General features: G+C 32.9%; 1 protein-coding gene across 2 annotated transcripts; it reads left to right on the top strand.

The window, feature by feature from the left end:
* Positions 1-4,428: 4,428 nt before the first annotated feature.
* Positions 4,429-19,120, top strand: LOC143233920 (twist-related protein 2-like). 2 transcript variants are annotated; one of them, XR_013018406.1, is made up of 3 exons: positions 4,429-6,738; positions 9,389-9,429; positions 15,064-18,331. XR_013018406.1 is itself a non-coding variant. In XM_076470808.1 (2 exons), the coding sequence occupies exon 1, from the start codon at positions 6,061-6,063 to the stop codon at positions 6,727-6,729; it is 669 nt and encodes a 222-aa protein (XP_076326923.1). In that variant the 5' UTR covers positions 4,429-6,060; the 3' UTR covers positions 6,730-6,738; positions 15,064-19,120. The 2 variants fall into 2 exon arrangements, 1 of the variants encoding a protein (XP_076326923.1); XM_076470808.1 differs by lacking the exon at positions 9,389-9,429 and having other exon boundaries at positions 15,064-19,120.
* Positions 19,121-19,716: the final 596 nt, after the last annotated feature.

The raw sequence follows: 19,716 nt of genomic DNA, 5'->3' as shown, positions 1-19,716 counted from the left end.
CAGACGACTTGCCCTCAAATGTGGAGGATGGCGAAGATGATACGAAGGAGGACGAGTCAAGATCAGGTGAGGAACATAAAGACTTTTTTGTCCGAGTGAAATACAATAATATTATAAGGACACGAGGACTACTAAAATAATGTCTAAATGACAGGACTATAGCATGCTGGTGGTCTAGAAAAATGGCGAAGTGACAGGACTATAGCATGCTGGTTGTCTAAAAAATGGCTAAATGACAGGACTATAGTATGCTGGTGGTCTAAAACAATGTCTAAATGACAGGACTATAGCACGCCAGTGGTCTAAAATAGTGGCTAAATGACAGGACTATAGCATGCTGAAAATAATGGCTAAATGACAGGACTATAGAATGCTGGTGATCTAAAATAATGGCCAAATAACAGGACTATAGCATGCTGGTGGTCTAGAAAAATGGCGAAGTGACAGGACTATAGCATGCTGGTTGTCTAAAAAATGGCTAAATGACAGGACTATAGTATGCTGGTGGTCTAAAACAATGTCTAAATGACAGGACTATAGCACGCCAGTGGTCTAAAATAGTGGCTAAATGACAGGACTATAGCATGCTGGTGGTCTAAAATAATGGCTAAATGACAGGACTATAGAATGCTGGTGATCTAAAATAATGGCCAAATAACAGGACTATAGCATGCTGGTGGTCTAAAATAATGGAGAAATGACAGTGGTCATGCTGGTGGTCTACTTTAACAACACAGAACCACCTTACCGAAGACTCAGATAAAAAAAAAAAACAGCATGGTAAAATGATCCATAAATCATGCTCTATAGAGTCCTGTCCCTCACGTGCAGGCTTCTGGATTTTCGGACCTGACAGAATACCTAATCAACCACTAATTTTTTTTTTGACCTTAAAGTAAAATATTGCGTGTTGATTTTAGAGGTCAAATCTCATTAACAAAAGATGAAACAAATTAGCGTCAAGGTATGATTTGAATAACAACACAGCAGAAGTAAGAATACAAGAAAGTATGGATATTGGTGGTTTTGCTCTTATTTGTATTCCTTTTCTCAGAATGAAATACTCTTAAGAAAAAACTACATTAAAAATATCTAAAACTGAAGCAGTTCAATCATTTACTAAGGTTGTATTATGTGTATATATATGCTTATGAGTTGATATGAATTGTACTTTCTTACACAAATATTAGATGATAGGATATTTTGTTTCTTATATGGACACAAAATGTGATTGTTATATTGATGATAGGATATTTTGTTTCTTATATGGATATGAGTTGTTATACTTTGTTATTTTTACTTGTTTTATAATGTTATTTCTTATATGAATGTGAGTTGTTATATTGTGCTATGTTTATCTTCACCAGTATCAGTTGATAAGCTGTTTTATGTTGTTTCTTATATGGATATGAGTTGTTATACTGTGCTATGTTTACCTATACCAGTATCAATTAACAAGGTGTTTTATGTTGTTGTTTCTTATATGAATGTGAATTGTTATATTGTGCAATGTTTACTTATACAAGTATCAGTTGATGACCTGTTTTATGTTGTTATTTCTTATATGGATATGAATTGTTATATTGTGCTATATATGAATGTTATTTGCCAAACTGTTTTGATTTGTTTCTTCTTATGTAGCTATAATTGTTACACTGTGTTATGTTTTCCTATGCATGTATCAGTTGATAGATTTTGTATTGTTGCTTATTATATGAATATGAATTGCTATACTATTTTATGCTATACTATATTGGTATCAATAGCCAGAATGTATTACTTCTTCTATTTTAACTTTTTTAGTATTTTTCTGCACTATATATTTCTGTGTACACATGAATTATTTGACTGTATTATCTCTTGTTTAGTGAAATAATATTATATTTAAATATTTCATAACACAACCTTTAATTTCTAATATGTAATATGAAATTTATTACAAAATCCATGTACTTTCTATATTTTATTTCAGTCACAAAGTCTACTAGTTACCCAAGATGTAAAGTACCTTGCATTCCATTAATACAATTGTTATCAGTTGCTACAATTGTATACAATTGCTATTCAGATGTTCTCATTAGGCCTTAGTGACTAATAGGTTGATATTGTATGTATTTTTATTATATTTTTCTCTTATTATCTTCATTTAATTGCAGACTTCTGTTAATTCTTTTCATCTTATTGTTAATAAAATTAAATTTTAGTCTCTCGTTTTGGGGTCACTTTCCTAACATTGCGATGTTTGACTGTGTGAACCTGTGTCGCGGAATTATCTTGGTCTAGGGAGTTTCACCAGAACTTTCATACTAGTCCTTCGGGTGTAAATATATAATAATCTACGGATGCATACTTTGTCGTTAATATAAATTTAAGTCATCCACCTGTTCATTCTTTTTATGGAAGTACTATATTCCACTATTATTCAGAAACATGACATAATTTTAATTAAATCATATTTTGTACGAAGGACACATTAGTGAATTATAGTGAACCGGGTGTTACATTGAGAAAAGAAAACTATGTAGTCAGACAAAATAGGATCACGGCCTAGAAAATGAAAATAAACTTTATATTTTAGTAAATTGCATCTAAATACCACAATGATTTGCAGGTTATTTTAGCAGTTCATGTTACCTTAAATCTAGCGCATTATTAAAACACACTGTTTGTTATTTCTAATACTTTATAAGTGAAAGCCAAGAAAAATATATAGTAATATGTTATCTACACTACATGTGCCATTTCAAGTAGCAATGGGACTTTTCGTAAATACAAAGGTCCATCAGACTAGCTGGAATATGAAAGAGGTAATAGTGGTTTAGGGCGATATATATGTATGATCAGTTACATGAAAAACAACTGTAATGGTGTGATCGTGAGTACAATGTGAACTGCAATTATTAGCAGTTTTGTTTAGGTCGTAACTTCTTACTATATTTTAGCCAAGAATTATACTGTTACAGGGCTTTTTTTTGTCTATAAATTATTTTTAAACTATATAATGCTAAGTTAACTTTGCTAGTTGCTTTACAATTATATTCTGGCAGAATTTATTCATTATTTCTTTTGCATCTGTAAATACTGTAAACACCTATAATTGCAAAGAAGTACTGAATTTTAAATTTTTATTCCAGGTTTAATTCAGTGACAAAGAGAGTATATGATTTTTTTCGAATAAAATCAATAAAACATCAGTAAAAATAATGGGTTTTCAGACTTTAAAGTGTTTGCACTTGTGGTTACTCCGCAGACAAAGAATAGTTATCAAACTCTTTCATGCATACCCACAAATTGTGAATATATATGTTACGGGTGTGAAAAAACGCCGTACAATTATAGATGTGATATAATCGCAAGTATGAGAAGAGCTCTCAGAAATGAGGGGTTGGCGTGAATCATATGCTCAGTTAACTTTCACGAGCTGAAATTTCAATATGAAATAAATGTGCGTAAGTTTGATCTTCCGTGTAAGTGTCAGTTTTTAAACAGTGAAACTGCACGATTGTTTAGGTGCAACAGATCTTCCTGGGTGCTGAAATATTGAAGATTCCAGAGAATTATCTCAAATTATCTATCCTGTTGAATGTGTACAGCCTTAACAACTGGTGGATCCTATACACATTTGAAAAGCTGAATTTTTTCCCAACAGATTCAAGGTTTACTAAAGCTTCTAAATGTTTGCAACTTTATCTTCATTCTCCATCAAAAAGTAGTTCGTATCTCAAAAGTCTTGAAATAGCGAGGCGATTTACTAATTATAAATTGCATGCACACAAACTTACACACATTGATGATTTCTTTAAAAAAGAAAAAGTAAACTAGGATTTAATGTTATTTCCGGAAACACCAGAACGTTGGTTTAGAGCTATACTTCAATACGTATTCTATTCATAAAACCTAACATACTGCAGGGGTTGTAATGCAGGTAGTAATTATAAACATGGTAAAACACACGTGAACTAAATAACGCAAATTTTACTTTGTTGTATTGTAGCAATATGTAATTTTGTTGTATTTTTTTATACCGTGATATCTAATAAACTTATAGTCCATCTTGATCAATCCCTTAGCTCGAAATATCCTCTTTTTTATGTGTTATCTACTATTCCACGCACAGTCATATCCTGAGATCTCATGTTAATGACATAAATCACACACCGCAAGGAAGTAATACAAAAACACTGTGTCATATGAATAGCTCAAACTAAATGCATGGAGCTTCTAGGTAATGACTCATTCTTCCGAATGACCCTTCAATGACCAACATCGTCCCATAGCACGTTCAAAAGTGTCTCACAAAGCGATCTTTCACGGTGACCACTAAATCTAAAATGACGCGTCTCTTCAAAGTGAACAGCGAAGTGCGAATTTCAAAACTCAAGCAAAAGTGGGTGCTTCGCCGTTTAATAGGAGAAGCAAACATTGAGAAAAGTAGACAAATTTTATTTAACTAAGCAGTGAAAATAAGACCTATCTTACAAGACATGGTTACTGAAATAAATACGGATAAATAAATTTGATAGGTTATTTCAATAAGCTAGTTAAGACTTTCTAAACACACGAATAAACTCAAATTAAGTAAAGAATAGTGTAACATAAAGCAACAGATATATATGATATGACAAATATAAGAAATCATATACAAATGATAAAATAAAATATATCATCTATAGAATTTCATATTTGTAAATTTAAAAATATATCAAGTTCTTCAATTTGTATTATTTGTTTGTTTTTGAATTTCACGCAAAGCTACACGAGGGCTATCTGCGCAAGCCGTTGCTAATTTTTCAGTGTAAGACTAGAGGGAAGGCAGTTTGTCATCACCATCCACCTCTTGGTCTTCTCTTTCACCAACAAATAGTAGGATTGACCGTCACATTAGTATAGAATGCACAAAACAATTAACCAAGTCATATTATTCTAAGCCTAACATCGCTAGGAGGTTAGTACGCTGGTCACATAATCTATGGGATCGAAACACTGCACCGATTTTACTCGCCTTTTCAGCAGAAGGGACGTTATAATGTGACAGTTAACTAGTCTCACTATTCGTTAGTCATGAAAGCCCAAAAGTTGGCGATTGGGTTTGTCGGTCGGTTACCTAATCGTGTTCAGTAATTCAAAACTAGGGACGGCAGCAGAAAGCCTCAGTAATGTTGCTATGAACAAACATATTACATACATTCAGAAAGTATTTACGATTGTATTAGATAACATAGCAACTATTTTTTTAAATCAACTCAACAGTCCATGCATATTCTGAAAGGAATGATGTAATAGTCCAGGACTTTCCTCCAAAAATCCTTGTTCTACAAGAAACGTCCGATGTCGTTTGAGTTACCGAATTTAAAATTGTAACTTACATATAAACTAGAACGTGTTTCAGCTGTCTCATACTAGGTAGTTTATTTTTATTACACTATTTCATAATCTAATAAAAAATTATTCTTTATTTATTATTGCTATGAATTTGTAGCGTAAACTAAACCTTCAAGAAAACTTTATTGTAATAAACATTTTAGATGCTATCCTTAATTTTGCCAAAATTGTTTCACTACAGTGGAAATCAGATAAATTTGTTTCTCAATTTTGAAACACGTGTATACCTACTAAGAATGAAATAGACCCAATAACCGTACCTTGACTCATACTGCGGTATAATTAATATGCGATTTTTCTTTGTTATATCTAAAAATTTATATTAATCTGTATCTAACATCTCAAGAAAACTCTTAGACTCCGTGATTGGTGTGAGAGCGACCTCACGTGCACCGTGTATCTTGATTGGTCCACAGCGTGTCTCTAGAACAAGCTTAAGAAAAAGAAAAAGGCGGTTAGGCAGACACTTCTTCAGAGTCAATGTTATGTATAGAACAAATTTACCACGTGTATACATAAACCCCACTTAAACGATTGTCAACACGTTCTTCGAGATAGACGCAGGTTACTTAACGTCTGCGTTTTGTCAGTGTCCACGCGCCATTATTTCACGAGATCCGACACAGAACTGGGAAACGCGAAGAAGACAGCCCATCACCATCCGGGCCTAACGTTGACATGTCTCCCTTTCCAGCGATGTCAAACGGCCAGAAATCCACAACTCCTCGTAACTCCCCGTCGGCAGAAATGTCTCATATCTCCCGCAGTGCTTTATTAAACTATTCAGACCTGACAACGGTCGATCAACAGACTCTGGACCAATCAGCATTCACTCTCTCATCCGTTGCTGCTCTTCTTAAACAAACTAGTCAGCATTATGAACATGAAATAATACGTCCTTTTCAAACATTTTCCGCTATAACGTCTACAACACTATTTCATGAACTTCCACGAGCTCAGCGCAAAAGACGTCGCAGTAATCGTGAAGACGAAAATGTGAACGGGCATTGCGAACCAAAAAAAGCACGAAAACGTGGTTGTCAGAGTCTCGAGGAGATGCAGAGTCAGCGTTTACTAGCAAACGTGAGAGAGAGACAACGGACACAAAATCTAAACGAAGCCTTCGCTGCCTTACGGAAGATCATTCCTACCCTGCCGTCGGACAAACTGAGCAAGATACAGACGCTGAAACTCGCTGCTCGCTACATCGATTTCTTGTACCAAGTTCTCAAGGAGGACAAGCACGATGTCAAACTAACAAGTTCTTGCAGCTATGTCGCCCACGAGCGACTAAGCTACGCTTTCTCGGTGTGGAGAATGGAAGGAGCTTGGCCGTCAGGCCGCTGAGAGTAACAGGTGATATAACATGTTTAAGTCATTAATATTAATTTCCTTCCGATCAGAACAAACTATAAGTTTAAAGCGAAATTAAAATCAACCTGGCAGTTGGTAAGGCTAAGTAAATACACTCTTATTACATTTCTATTTAGGGTAAGTTAATGAGACAAAGGTAATAACTTATTAAGTCGCTATAAATAACAAGTAAGACATGGAAAGAGGTTATTAAGTCAGTATGATTAATAGGTAAGACAATGAAAAGAGCTTATTTAATTAGTATGGTTAACAGGTAAGACATGGAAAGAGGTTATTAACTTAGTATGGTTAACAGGTAAAACAATGGAAAGAACTTAAAAGTTAAGTTATTATTAGCAAAAGGTAAAATAACGAAATAAACTACTTTAAGTCTTTAATAGACACAGGTAAGATATTTAAATCATGGTACACCGATTGTAAATCGCTTGTACTCTGACAATAGTCTATACCATACACACCAATAAGAAAGTTTCTTGATATATATTTATACACACCTTTTGTAAGAAATAAATATCAGTAAGCTACTTTGATAGTTATAATGTAGTTAATCTGTTTTGTTTAACAGACTCTGTGTACGTGATTTTTTTTACTGTAATATCCTATTTTCATTTAATTTGCAATACATTTTTTAACTTACGGTAAACAACTATTGTGAAGTTAATTTATTATAGTGACATCCTGTAAAAAACAATAGTTCCTTTTAGCTAAGATGGCTCCACCACTATGAACGGAGACTCGAATAAACATGCTTTTTATATTTATATAAATATGATAATTAATCGCGGAAACTAAGAATATTTTTAGCTATTTCTTTGCTCAACTATGTCTTAAAGAATTAATTTTCTTACTAACTAATACGTTCTGCTAACTATCTTGTCCAATATAAACAACATTTGATTATCCTAAAAATATAAACTGAATTAGAGTAAAAATACAATGAATAACAGTCATGATACAATGCTTGCACACAAATCGATAAATGTTTTATATATATATATATACAACATTATTTTTATATAGAATAATATGACAGTTATTAAAATATATTATATTTTCATCTTTTATTGAAAGATACTTTCGTTTCTTAATTCTTACTTGGAGAAAATTAACTTTAAGCATTATTTGCTTTCGTTCAGCTGTTACAAATTATCTGCTAATCTCGTGAACACTGACTGCCTACGAAAACGAAACCAAAACCCAATGTATACCCTCTGCTGACTCCTTCACTTAAAGCTAAAATGCTTTAATGAATGCTACTCGGCCACACAAGATACCTGAATTATGATAATCCAAACAACAGACGAGACGGTACGCATTTTCAAAATAATTTGCGTCTAGTTTCCCGAATTACTATTCCTACTAAAATAACATATCAAGTGAAATACACTTATGCTAATTTGTATTTTTTGTCGGGCCTAAACCCTACTGATACTGGACATACTCGTGCCTCCGGTTTAGTCTATTTATTACTCGCAAATTATAAATTTGAGGTATGGTTTACATTTTTTTTAATTTCGCGCAAAGCTACACGAAGGCTATCTCTGCTAGCCGTCCCTAATTTAGCAGTATAACACTAGGGGGAAGGCAGCTAGCCATCACCACCCATCGCCAACTCTTGGATCACTCTTTTACCAACGAATAATGGGATTGACTATCACCTTATAAAGACCCCATGGCTGAAAGAGCGAGCATGTTTGGTGTGACGAAGATTTGAACCTGTGACTCTCAAATTACGAGTCGAGTGCCTTAACCACCTGGTCATGCCGGGCCGTAAATTTGAGCATGCAGACTAAATTTGTAAATCTTTGTTAGTCAGTCTAGGGATTAATAAAGGCTCGGCATCTGTAATCTCATAATTATACAAATAAAATGTAATTCAGTACAGCCAGGACAAAGGAATATACTCAAACGCAATAAAAACTGATATTTTATTAACCGTTTGTATAGTATGTTAACTTCAAGTTCTTTATTAGGATGATGAAGTTATAATGAGTGTTGTAAATACCACAGTATTGTACATGCCTTAGTGATGTACATGCCATAAATCTCTGACGTTTTTATCATCGATATTGAAATAACTGCCTTAAATATCAGTGTTAATATTAATTCATTAATTTATATATTACAATTTTCAGATGACACCTTTTATGTAATTTTAGAAAAAGCAAAATTTAAAAAAAAATTTGCATTCACCTAATACTCTAGAATTATTCGCAGTGCTCTCTAACATGTTTATTGTTATTTGGAGCTTATAAGGAATGAGTCTTGTAAAATTTTTGGCATTCTGAAATTTTATAGATACACTTGCTTAAAACGAGAGGCAGGCTATGCTCAGAATGATTGTAGTAAAGCTAATAATGAAGTGAACTACTATGTTACATTAGTTTATATTAAAACTGATTTTTAGTGAAACTACTTCACAGAATGTAGTTTCGCAAAGGTTTCTCTACATTCCAATGGACTTAAACGTACTTGACATTAATTAGTAGATAAATAAGAGCTAGACATGCTCTGTAGATCTGCAATCAGATCTGTGAATAATATAGTTCTATTGTGAAGTTTAGATTTTTATCAAAATGTCCATTTTTAAATTGAATATGTAAAGCTTTAGTTGTAGGTATATTTTTTACAGGGCAAGTGAAAGACTTGAAGCTTGACGTAAGTTAATACAAGGTGAGTTATTTTAGGGATATAGCTGCAATAAAATTCATTCTAAGAATTAAATGGTAATAAGCTTGACTTGTAACAAGGTATTTCGATAATAGGTAGATATTACGGACCATGGTATGACAACCTAGGATAGGGAAAAGAGAAGGTGGAGGGAAGATATCGTGGTGGGAATTAGGAATCAGATGGACAGGGTATACTAAGAATAGGAAATACGGAACATGTCTGTCATCTAGTGAGGGATGACTGAGATTAGATAGGGTTATTCTAAGCTACTTAACCGTCTCTGAAAATACGGAACAAGTTACATGCTGGTCATTTTCCAATCATTTAATGTAAAGAGTTTAATCTAAAGAAAACTGTCGAGAATATTCTAGTATAACAACGTTTACATTTTCTGAATTAATACTGACCTACTGGAGCATAGGCTGTTCGTGTAGTATGCCTTGAAATCGAGTTTCGATACCCGTGGTGGTCAGAGCATAGATAGCCCATTGTGTAGCTTCGTGCCTTACAAACGAACAATCCCTCGTAGAGCATACATACAGTTTACTGAATACTGAAAGTCCATGTGTTGATTGCTCGTGTCAAGTTCAAGATGTATTTTTATACAGTTTATTTTTTCTTATCACTTTTAACAACCCTTTTAATTTTCTTTATTTGCTAATCTGCTTGAACCAAATAAATTCGTTTTCAACATTTCAACATGCTATCACAATCAGCAAGACACATTGAAAAATAGTTAACATCAATACCACCATAACTCACACTTAAAGGAAATAATCGAATTAACACTGTAGCTTTCTTAAAACGTTATAACTAAAAAGGAGAAACATTAATGAATGATGATGATTAATCCAAACGCATTAAAATAGATTATAATGAAAATGTTAGGCCAAATAGTATTGAATAAAATAAACTGTATTTCAATTAAGTAAGATAAAATTTCAAGTAGCACCAAAGAAAAAATCCAAAGAATCCTGAACTATCTCAAAATGTTCTTTAATTTTTGTCTTTTCTTTCTTAAGCAAAGTAGATCCGTCATGGTTAACTTCAAAAATTAATGAAATATTTTTTAATCCACAAATTAAACTGCTAATTATTTTCAAGTCGATTTTTTGGATTCATAGTATTTTCCGAACTAAATTTTCTCTACCTCTTATTTTCTGTAATACCGTGATGAGGCAAGGCCACTTATATTGGTAAAACCTTGCGCCAATTATAACTACATGACGTTCGACATGAACGTGCCTTGAGCATAACCGACTAGAGACTTCCAAATCCTCATGTTTCCGTATACACAACGAAAGAAAAGAACTATTATATTTCCCCAAATATTTTAAATTCTAACACAAACAACTTGTTGATAATAACTGCGCACTCGATGTTACACAATAACCTCAATTATTTTCATCTATCTTTACAATTAATGGCTTTTTATTGTATGTATAAGTTACAGCCAATTTTCTTTTTGTAAATCATTTTGAATATTGGTTTTATTTTTGAGTGTCGTTCATTTTCATGTAGTCTTTTGTTCTAATGTTATGGAGAAACCGTAACAAAATACGTATTTTTAAGTATTTTGTATCATCCTCAGATCGTTTATGATGGCGTTGGTGGATTCCGAAATATTTATTGAACTGAATCATTTTCAATTTATGTTGCTAATGGTAACTGATGGTGTCGTTGGTGGGTTTCAAAATGTTTATTGAGCTGAATCATCCTCTGTTACTACAGATCGCTGATGGTGTCATTGATGGATTTCGAATTGTTCATCGAGTATTTTTGTTTACTATTGTTCTAGTGATACACCTGCTTCTAAGTTAAAGGACTTGGCGTGATGTAGTGGATATGAGGCTGAACTCATAATCTGTGGGTCCTGATTTGATTACCTCTCACTGAACAAGCACGTCCTTTCAGCCGTGTTGGCGTTACGACGTTACGGTCGATACCTTTATTCGTTCGTAAATGAGTAGCTCAAGAGTTGGCGGTGGGTGGTGATGACTAGTTACCCTCCCTCTAGTCTATCACTGATAAATTACTGACGGCTAGCGCATATATCCTTCGTGTAGTTTTCATAAAATTCAAAATAAACCTAAGTTAAAGTTCTATTCTCGACTGTGACTTGTATCTGTACAGAAAAAACTGCATTTCAATTATAATTACCAATCTTATTTCAAATTAACATCATGAGTGTATATTCCATATTTACAAGAAATAACTTTCTTTGTCAGCGCTTTAATGACACTTATTTCTAATGAATTATTCAGTAAACACTATTCCTTATTCTTTAGCACCTTGTCATTATAATACGTCAAAGCTACAGCAATAAGTTCATTATTTGAGAAATATTTTGAACTATTTTAAAGTAGGTTGGTAAGGAAATCGTGTCTACACAACGGTTTGTGACAACTGAGTTACAACCGTACTATCCATCACGTTATTCTGATAAAACTTCACTGATAAGGAAGGTGAGGGTGGTTAGGATAACGAACACAAACAGCTGTGCGTGCCGCGTGGTTGACAATATCCAAACATCTTGTATTTAGGACATCCTTTGTTCAGTATAGTACAAAGCTGTATTTACACAGTTTGCTTTAATGTGCTGGACGTAACACAGGTTTGTCATAAGAGCTGGCATTCGTTAAGTTTCCGAAACCTAATCAACCTATATTATCTTTGTTTAATACGACATGGACTAGACATATCCCTGTAAACTTTACGTGTTAAAGAATTACTGTTACTTTTATTACATTCTTCGTTTATAATACTTCTCGTGTCTTGGATCAAGATGTGTGGTGTGTTTTGATGGTATTATTGAGACTGGATTTCCTTCATTCCTTATTTCGTCAATTGCCAAAACAAGTTTCTGTTTGTGTTTTCTTATAGAAAAGACACATCGGGCTGTCTGCCGAATCCACCGAGGGGAATCGAACCCCTGATTTTCGCGTTGTAAATCCGTAGACTCACCACTGTACCAGGGTGGTACTAACAAGCTTGTGTAACACAGAGCTGAATCCATTCCATTTCTGACACCCGTTAGGTGTTGATCCAATATATACCAAAATATGTTTTGTCTGTGACTTCCACTGGTTATAAAGTCCCTGTATCGGATATGATCGTTCACATTAAAGCTCTTTGTTGGTTTCATACTTTTTATTATCTCGACACGTCTTCTATTGCGGATTTTCCAGAAAATAAAAATCCTACCAATCACTTCAGAGAAAAAAAAATATCTTACAAGATGGACCAAAACACTAAACAGTATAAGTTTTTATTTATCTATTAAAAAACAGCGATGGAAAAGTTAACGAAAAAAAACTAGTGTACACCATATGCATTTATTTATACGTAGGTGTATCAAATCCTCGTCATCACGAGTGTATTAAATATGTATATCTGTTTTGTGTGGTCTTGAGCGTAGATGCCTTGTATCTTACATTTTCACTTCTCTTATACATACAAATGTATACAACAACACAAAAGGCAGACAGCTGCACTGTTACCTAAACCTATACACCTGACGGTCTAATATAAAACTCAACAGACAGCACGTCAAGATAAGACGGAATATTCTTCAGCTGTTTGTAAGCCATTAAGAACTAAATGCTTTCTCTTTTTTAAACGTCGACCCTTATATGATTAAATCCCCAAGAACTCAACGGTCGAACTAAACGAGCAGATGCAAGTTAGACAGAGAATAAAAAAGAAACTGCAAATGATTTCATAGTCATTGCTTTACACTACGTGAAGAATATCTTTTTAAGTTTTAAGAGATGTCATTATGTCATTTACAAATGAACAGATACTATTTACAAAGATAATTCTATGGTCAGAGATACATACTTTAATAGACAGATACAAAATGAGTCAACTTAATTTCTTACTGTTCATATACTAACACAGAAAACAAACATAATTGTCTGTTGTTGTTGTTGTTTGTACTCTTATTTTGTACTTTATTCCCCAGTTTTACATTTCTATCTTAATGTCCGGCAGGAAACGTAGACAATTTAGAAAAAGCGTCGTGTAATGTGACACTTTATGACATCATTACTACAGGAAGACGAGTGAAGGTGGGGGTCATTCTAGTATTGCTAAGATACTGTTTCTGCAGTAAACGCCCCCTACCAGCAAATCGCGAACAGGCAGTGAACTATGGAAACACTGTTTACGAGGTCTAGTTCATACACTAACCTACAGACGCTTGTAACACGGTACACGTAAAAAGATTCGTTGCATTGATAATCATTATACGACCCCTCCCCCACCAGTACGGGCACATCTTCACTCCCTGTAGGGGATCCACTTGTTCCAACAAGGGGTCAACGCTGTTTCTAAGAGTCTATTTACCGTTCATTATTTGCCAGTAGTATAGCGTGTTTCATTATATTGAATGTTTTTTAAACTCTGAACAAATTAAAACAACCAATCCTTATGATTCTTATATTTCATGCATTGATCATCGTTTACAATGGCACAATTATACGTAATTGTGAAAATAACTGTCACAAGACAATTGTTATAAATCTACGTTTAACACGTATCTGTGTCTGAATGAATGGCTTTTGCATTCAAGTCACATTTTTACACCTTCAACATTTATGATTACTATATAAAAACAGAAAATGTCATCTAAATTTTTGTTTTATTTTTTTGAACCTCTTGTGTAATACACCAACTTACTGAACTTTATGTTGTGTATCGTATCCGAACAGTGCAATGACTATTTAACTGTACATGTTCAGTACGGGGTATGTAGTGAACTGGAAGATAGGGAAGAGCTACAGTAATTTAAAGATAAATATGAACAAGCGATAACTGAACGAATATTTTATCACTTTTAAAAATTTAAAGGATTAAACATATCTGGAATAAAAACATTAAATTTACTGTTTTAAATGCTGAAAATACCCTATATTCTAAGTATTTCTTATTATTTAATATGTTTGGTTTGTTTAGAATTTTGCGCAAGGCTACTCGAGGTCTATCTGCAATAGCCGTCCCTAATTTAGCAGTATAAGACTAGAGGGAAGGCAGCTAGTCATCACCACTCACCGCCAACTCTTGGGCTACTCTTTTACCAAATAATAGTGGGATTGACCGTCACATTATAACATTCCCACTGCTGAAAGGGCGAGCATGTTTGGTGTGACGGGGATTCGAACCCGCAACCCTCAGATTACGAGTCGCACGCCTTAATACGTTTGGCCATGCCGTGCCACCATGTGAAAAATTACAAATTATCTTTCCTTAAGTTAAAAGTGCATTTTGATAACTGTATAATGCCCTTATGAATTACGAGTCGAGCGCCTGAACCACCTGGTCGCTCTTTAATGTATATTACAATAAAATATATTATATTAGTTTACGGATCCTATATAACTAAATTTACTTGTTTATTTGTTGATGTATTTTTACTTAACTTATTATTTTAGGACTCATTTTGAATTAGATAAGTTTGCTCAACTTTTCTCATTTGCATTAATTTATCCATAAAACGCAAATTTGCAGTTAATAATGTGTTAACCACTGTTTGGAGATATGTCAGGTTTGTATCTGTTTCACTTTCTTTTAGTGTTTACATGGTTAATACATAGTTATAAGAGACATGCTCATTCAGTAGTTTCCACTTTGCAGGAATGTGGAGTTTCAAGCATCCAGAGCTAAGCGCTGTTACCACGAATTTTTGCATCTGGTATGAACAGGAACACTTCCATGCAAGATATCATGTACATAAGTTATGGTATCGTGAACTGAAAGATCTGACAGAGTTTTGCCGAAGACGAATCACAATATAAAAGTTTGGTTGACCCGAAAAATCAGAAGAAGTATAGTAACAGTTTTAGTATTAGGTATTTTCTGTGCATACACAGAGTTGTGGAACATTACAACAGACTGTGGTTTTTATGTCTTGAAGTATGGAAAGTGCAACAACTGATCTGTTATATTAATAACAAGTTGACTGGTTATGTACATGTATATATGTGTGGGTATTCCACTCATTAATCATGTAAGATTTCAACGTTTCTGTATAAAACGTATGTTATTTTTCACTTAATTCCAGAAAATGAAAATAAGATGTATAGATTGGTGTCACGAAACCCGTTTTTTGTCTTGTTTTTTAACTAGTACGTCAAGTAGTACTTAATCTTATTATGTTATTTTGTATGTATCTTTGCTTGGACGTCTTTATTAGCAAAGTAAAACAAAATACATTAAAACTTAAAGTATTCTCAACTTTCAAGTATAATTAATATTAAAACATCTGCCCAGTGTACATTATACAGCAAAAATATAGTTAGATTATTGAGTTTGGATTGTGAAGTAAATTAAAACAAACCTGAAAAGAATATTTCATGCAACGTAGTTTAAGTCAGTTACGCGCACATCTAAACCTCTTCAACATAGACAACATTTTATTTATAGCACCAGGTTAATTAATCCTCTGTTATTCTGTGTAATATGGTTAGATACTTTAACATGTGATCATACATAACTCTAAAGCTGTTGAAACTGTAATATACATATAAACTGATTATATACTGCTCTGAAGCAACCGATATTAAGGCTATCCTGTACTGTCAATCTTATATGTTAAAAGTTTATTACCGGTCTACTTTCAGGGCAAAACAACTTCTACGTTTCACTTCCAAAACACACAACAAATACATTCTATTCATAATAAGTAGGCTTTCTTTGAAATTATAACATGATGTAACACTCTTAAATTGATTTTAGTTATGGACCAGCAGAGACTTGCCAAACATTTGCAATAAAATTAGTTTATTTATTGCGACGTTACTAGATTTCTAGAATAATATAATTCTATATATATAAGCCACATTTTTGTAGGCCTAGCATTAGTTAAGTCTTTATTATATATAACCGATACTTGATAAAGAGATAAATTAACAATGTAGCTTGTGCAAGTTTCGTGTTTTTGTTTTATCTTTAGTTTAGCCAGAGCTAATTTTTACCGTACTTAACAATATCAGTAAATACATTTATAATATTATTTTATGACGTAACGCTAGACCTTTAAAAACCTTGATAAGCTTTTAATACGTTGTTTACAAAATGTCTGCCACAGAATATTTACATCCACCATTTAGACAGTAAGGTGCGCGCGCATTTCCAGGACAAAAAAAGATAAAAAGGGTATTGTTATGAGTGATTCTCAGTTTGTTCACTCGATTCAATGTCGTTTTCATCTACTTGTAGAGTAGCCTTACATACAACTCATTCAGTCGTCCGTGACTTTTCCCGCCTGAATTGACTGACGAAACTCGCATACCCCAAATTCATAAGCATTTTGAAGGAGATTTCAGGGTGATACAATCGACAATTTTCGATAAGTAGATTATTCTTTTTTTAAAAAAAAACCTAAATAAAAGTGAACGAGTGATTATTTTTTGGCTTTAAATTTGGTGTTAACCATTTAATGAAGTGAGCTGTCAAAACGAGACGAACAGTTTAAACTTATCGACATCTTCTTGTGAATTACAGGAAACAAAATCATACGAAATAGATTTAGTAATAGTAACAGACGTGACGTCGTACGTTAAGAAACCTTGTGGAGACCTGAAACATAGTTTTCATAGAATATATCAGACATTTGACTGTGTTGAAAACTCCATTCCTTTGTGAAGCTTGTGACATTTGTCTTTTTAGAAGTGTTTGCAGGTAAACGGAGTAACTGTGAGAAGAATATTACCTTCTAAGCTTAAAATGTTTCTTTGATTTGTTTTTGTGAATTCCTAGTTTGATGTTCTACGTAATTTAAAGTAACACAGATGATACCAGGAGAAAAATGAATTGCGTTTCTCAACAATCACAGTTTTTCAACCGCTTTACTGAGCAGATAAAACAATTAACAAGTAAGAAATTCCCAATAATAACCGAAAATTCCTGGAAAATGTTGTACCTTACTTGAACGAAATTTTTGAATATGGAGTGAGTTAATCGGGCGATTTGGCATACAGGTGAACAACTTTCACACACGAAAGTTACTTCCACTCATAAAATAATCATTTATCATTAGAGTGATACATATTGACGTTATTCAGAGCGAACAAAGCTATGCAATAACTAACACTTTTAGTATAATGAAAAAAATATTAAACTATTTCTTTCTTCGTTTTTAACGGAAAGCCACTTATTGGGCTATATACAGTCTGTCCGCTGCAGGGAATCGAACCCCGGATTTTAGCATTGCAAATTCTTTAAAGTTTTACTGATTTTCAGAGATCCTCCTCCCCAATAGTGGTATGTTTGTGTACGTATAGTGCTATAAATCGGACTTTGATACCCATGGTGGGCAGAGCATGGATAGCCCTTTGCGTAGCTTTGTACATAATAAAATTAACAAAGAAATCTTCCGATTGATTTTCTCCCATTACAATCTCCATTAAGTGAACGATAAGTAGTTTGTAACGATTTATTAACAGATGTTTCTTTCTACAAACGTGTTCTTGACTTAAATAAGAACACCAATTCTGAATCTGAACCAATTATTTACTTATGTTTTTTTATCTTTTGGATAATCATCCTTTTCATGCATTACTATTGAAATAAGTAGGCACGTGTATATAACACTCCTAGTTACATTAAAATTCATATGTATAAATTTCACAAATCAGTTTTATGATGTTTGTGTTTATTTGTAGTCTCAGTACAGACTGTGTACCATTGTAAATTAAATTCCAACCTCAAACTCTATTTACCTCTCTCAGTATTTCCCATTGACTGATCATAGTAAGAATTTCTAAATTATTGAAGTATTCATTCAAACTGATTCAGGAAATAACATCCTGGATCCCAAGTCAACCAGTCCAACATAGATCGTGATAAATAACTTGACGTTTGTTCTAAGAAATGAAAAAAAAAAAAAAGACATCACCATCAACACTGAAACATAAGGGTAACGATTGTAACTTATATTTAGATCATTTTACGCATTTTTCTGCATATATATATACATCTAAGATATTGTGACAGTGTTTAAGAATTAGATGCCGATAAGATTTATGTGATATGACATTGATGCTTATTTGCCATTTTAGTAAAGTGAAATTACATCAAAAATAAATCTATTTCTTTACCAACGTTTTACCTTTCATTTATAGCATGCGCTAAATTCAGTGCCTGCAAACTTATAAAACCACATCTGTGTAGATAAAAAACTCATTATGACTAAATTCCAATGGGATTACATAACAGTCTGTAAGAGAGTAATAACACTTATATGGTGTAAGTACAATCATGAAAAGTAGTTATCGGTAATTTAATATTATTGTCGATGTGTTGGTAAGTATTTATAAGTTTGTATTCTTGTTTAGTGTAAATAATTACATCATTTTAAAGATATCAGTGATGCTTCTTGTCATATAGCCAACAAGTGTACTTATATATAAAGTTGAAAGGCATTTGGGACTTCGTGCAATAAAACGTGTATTTTTTAACCCTAAAGATACAAATAATCTATTTTATCTACTTATGAGATTATTTGTAGTTATTGTTGTTGTATTGGTCTAGTAATTGCCAAACAATAAACCAAATAATGATCATGTGAATTATCAAACAATAAACCAAAGATTACTTTCAAATATTATGGAAATTATTTTCAAGTATAAAAAAACGTTGCACTTCTGTACTCTACTGTTATAATAAATAAAAATAAACTGAAATTGGAGTGAAATAAGTGTGTCGTTGACTACGTACCTCACACAAAAAAACTGTAATTTTGTTATCTTAAACTTGCAATCAAGTATGTATCGTGTGTGTACCTGCTTCTATTTTAAATATAAATAATGAAGCTTGAAGTTTTCCCAATGCTACTAAAATTTAAGTTAAATCATAGAAGTTACTTAATTTTGTTGCTAAATAAAAGCTTGTACACGTAGTAAAGCCATTTCAATCCAAAATTCTAGTGGTAAACCTATTAAAATTATATCCAAAAAAAAAAAAAATACAGTTACTTAACAAATTATTAAGTAATTACATGTGTAATTACAACTGTATTAAAATTATACTCTAGTTCCAAATTGATCCATCCCTTTACAGAATCCTGTATTTGCCCCTGCTCTGAATGATTATTTTAACACACTTCATGCAACTTATAGAACGTAACCCGGTTGATAAGCACTAAACACAAAACTATATAAACAATATTCTAGTTCGTTTTAGTTTGCTAAACATTTAGAATTAGAACTTCGATACATTAACTCTTAAAATAGATTTAAATACAATGGAATTGATCTATTCAGAAATCAGTAATACTAACAATACAAA

This window comes from Tachypleus tridentatus, chromosome 12, assembly GCF_004210375.1.
Source record: "Tachypleus tridentatus isolate NWPU-2018 chromosome 12, ASM421037v1, whole genome shotgun sequence".
Taxonomy (NCBI): domain Eukaryota; kingdom Metazoa; phylum Arthropoda; class Merostomata; order Xiphosura; family Limulidae; genus Tachypleus; species Tachypleus tridentatus.
The sequence above is the reverse complement of the archived record's forward strand: the minus strand, read 5'-3'. Positions and strand labels throughout refer to the sequence as shown.

What these genes read in the sequence shown, in the direction of transcription:
- LOC143233920 (XM_076470808.1), top strand. Translation starts at nt 6,061, where the DNA reads ATGTCTCCCTTTCCAGCGATGTCAAACGGCCAGAAATCCACAACTCCT.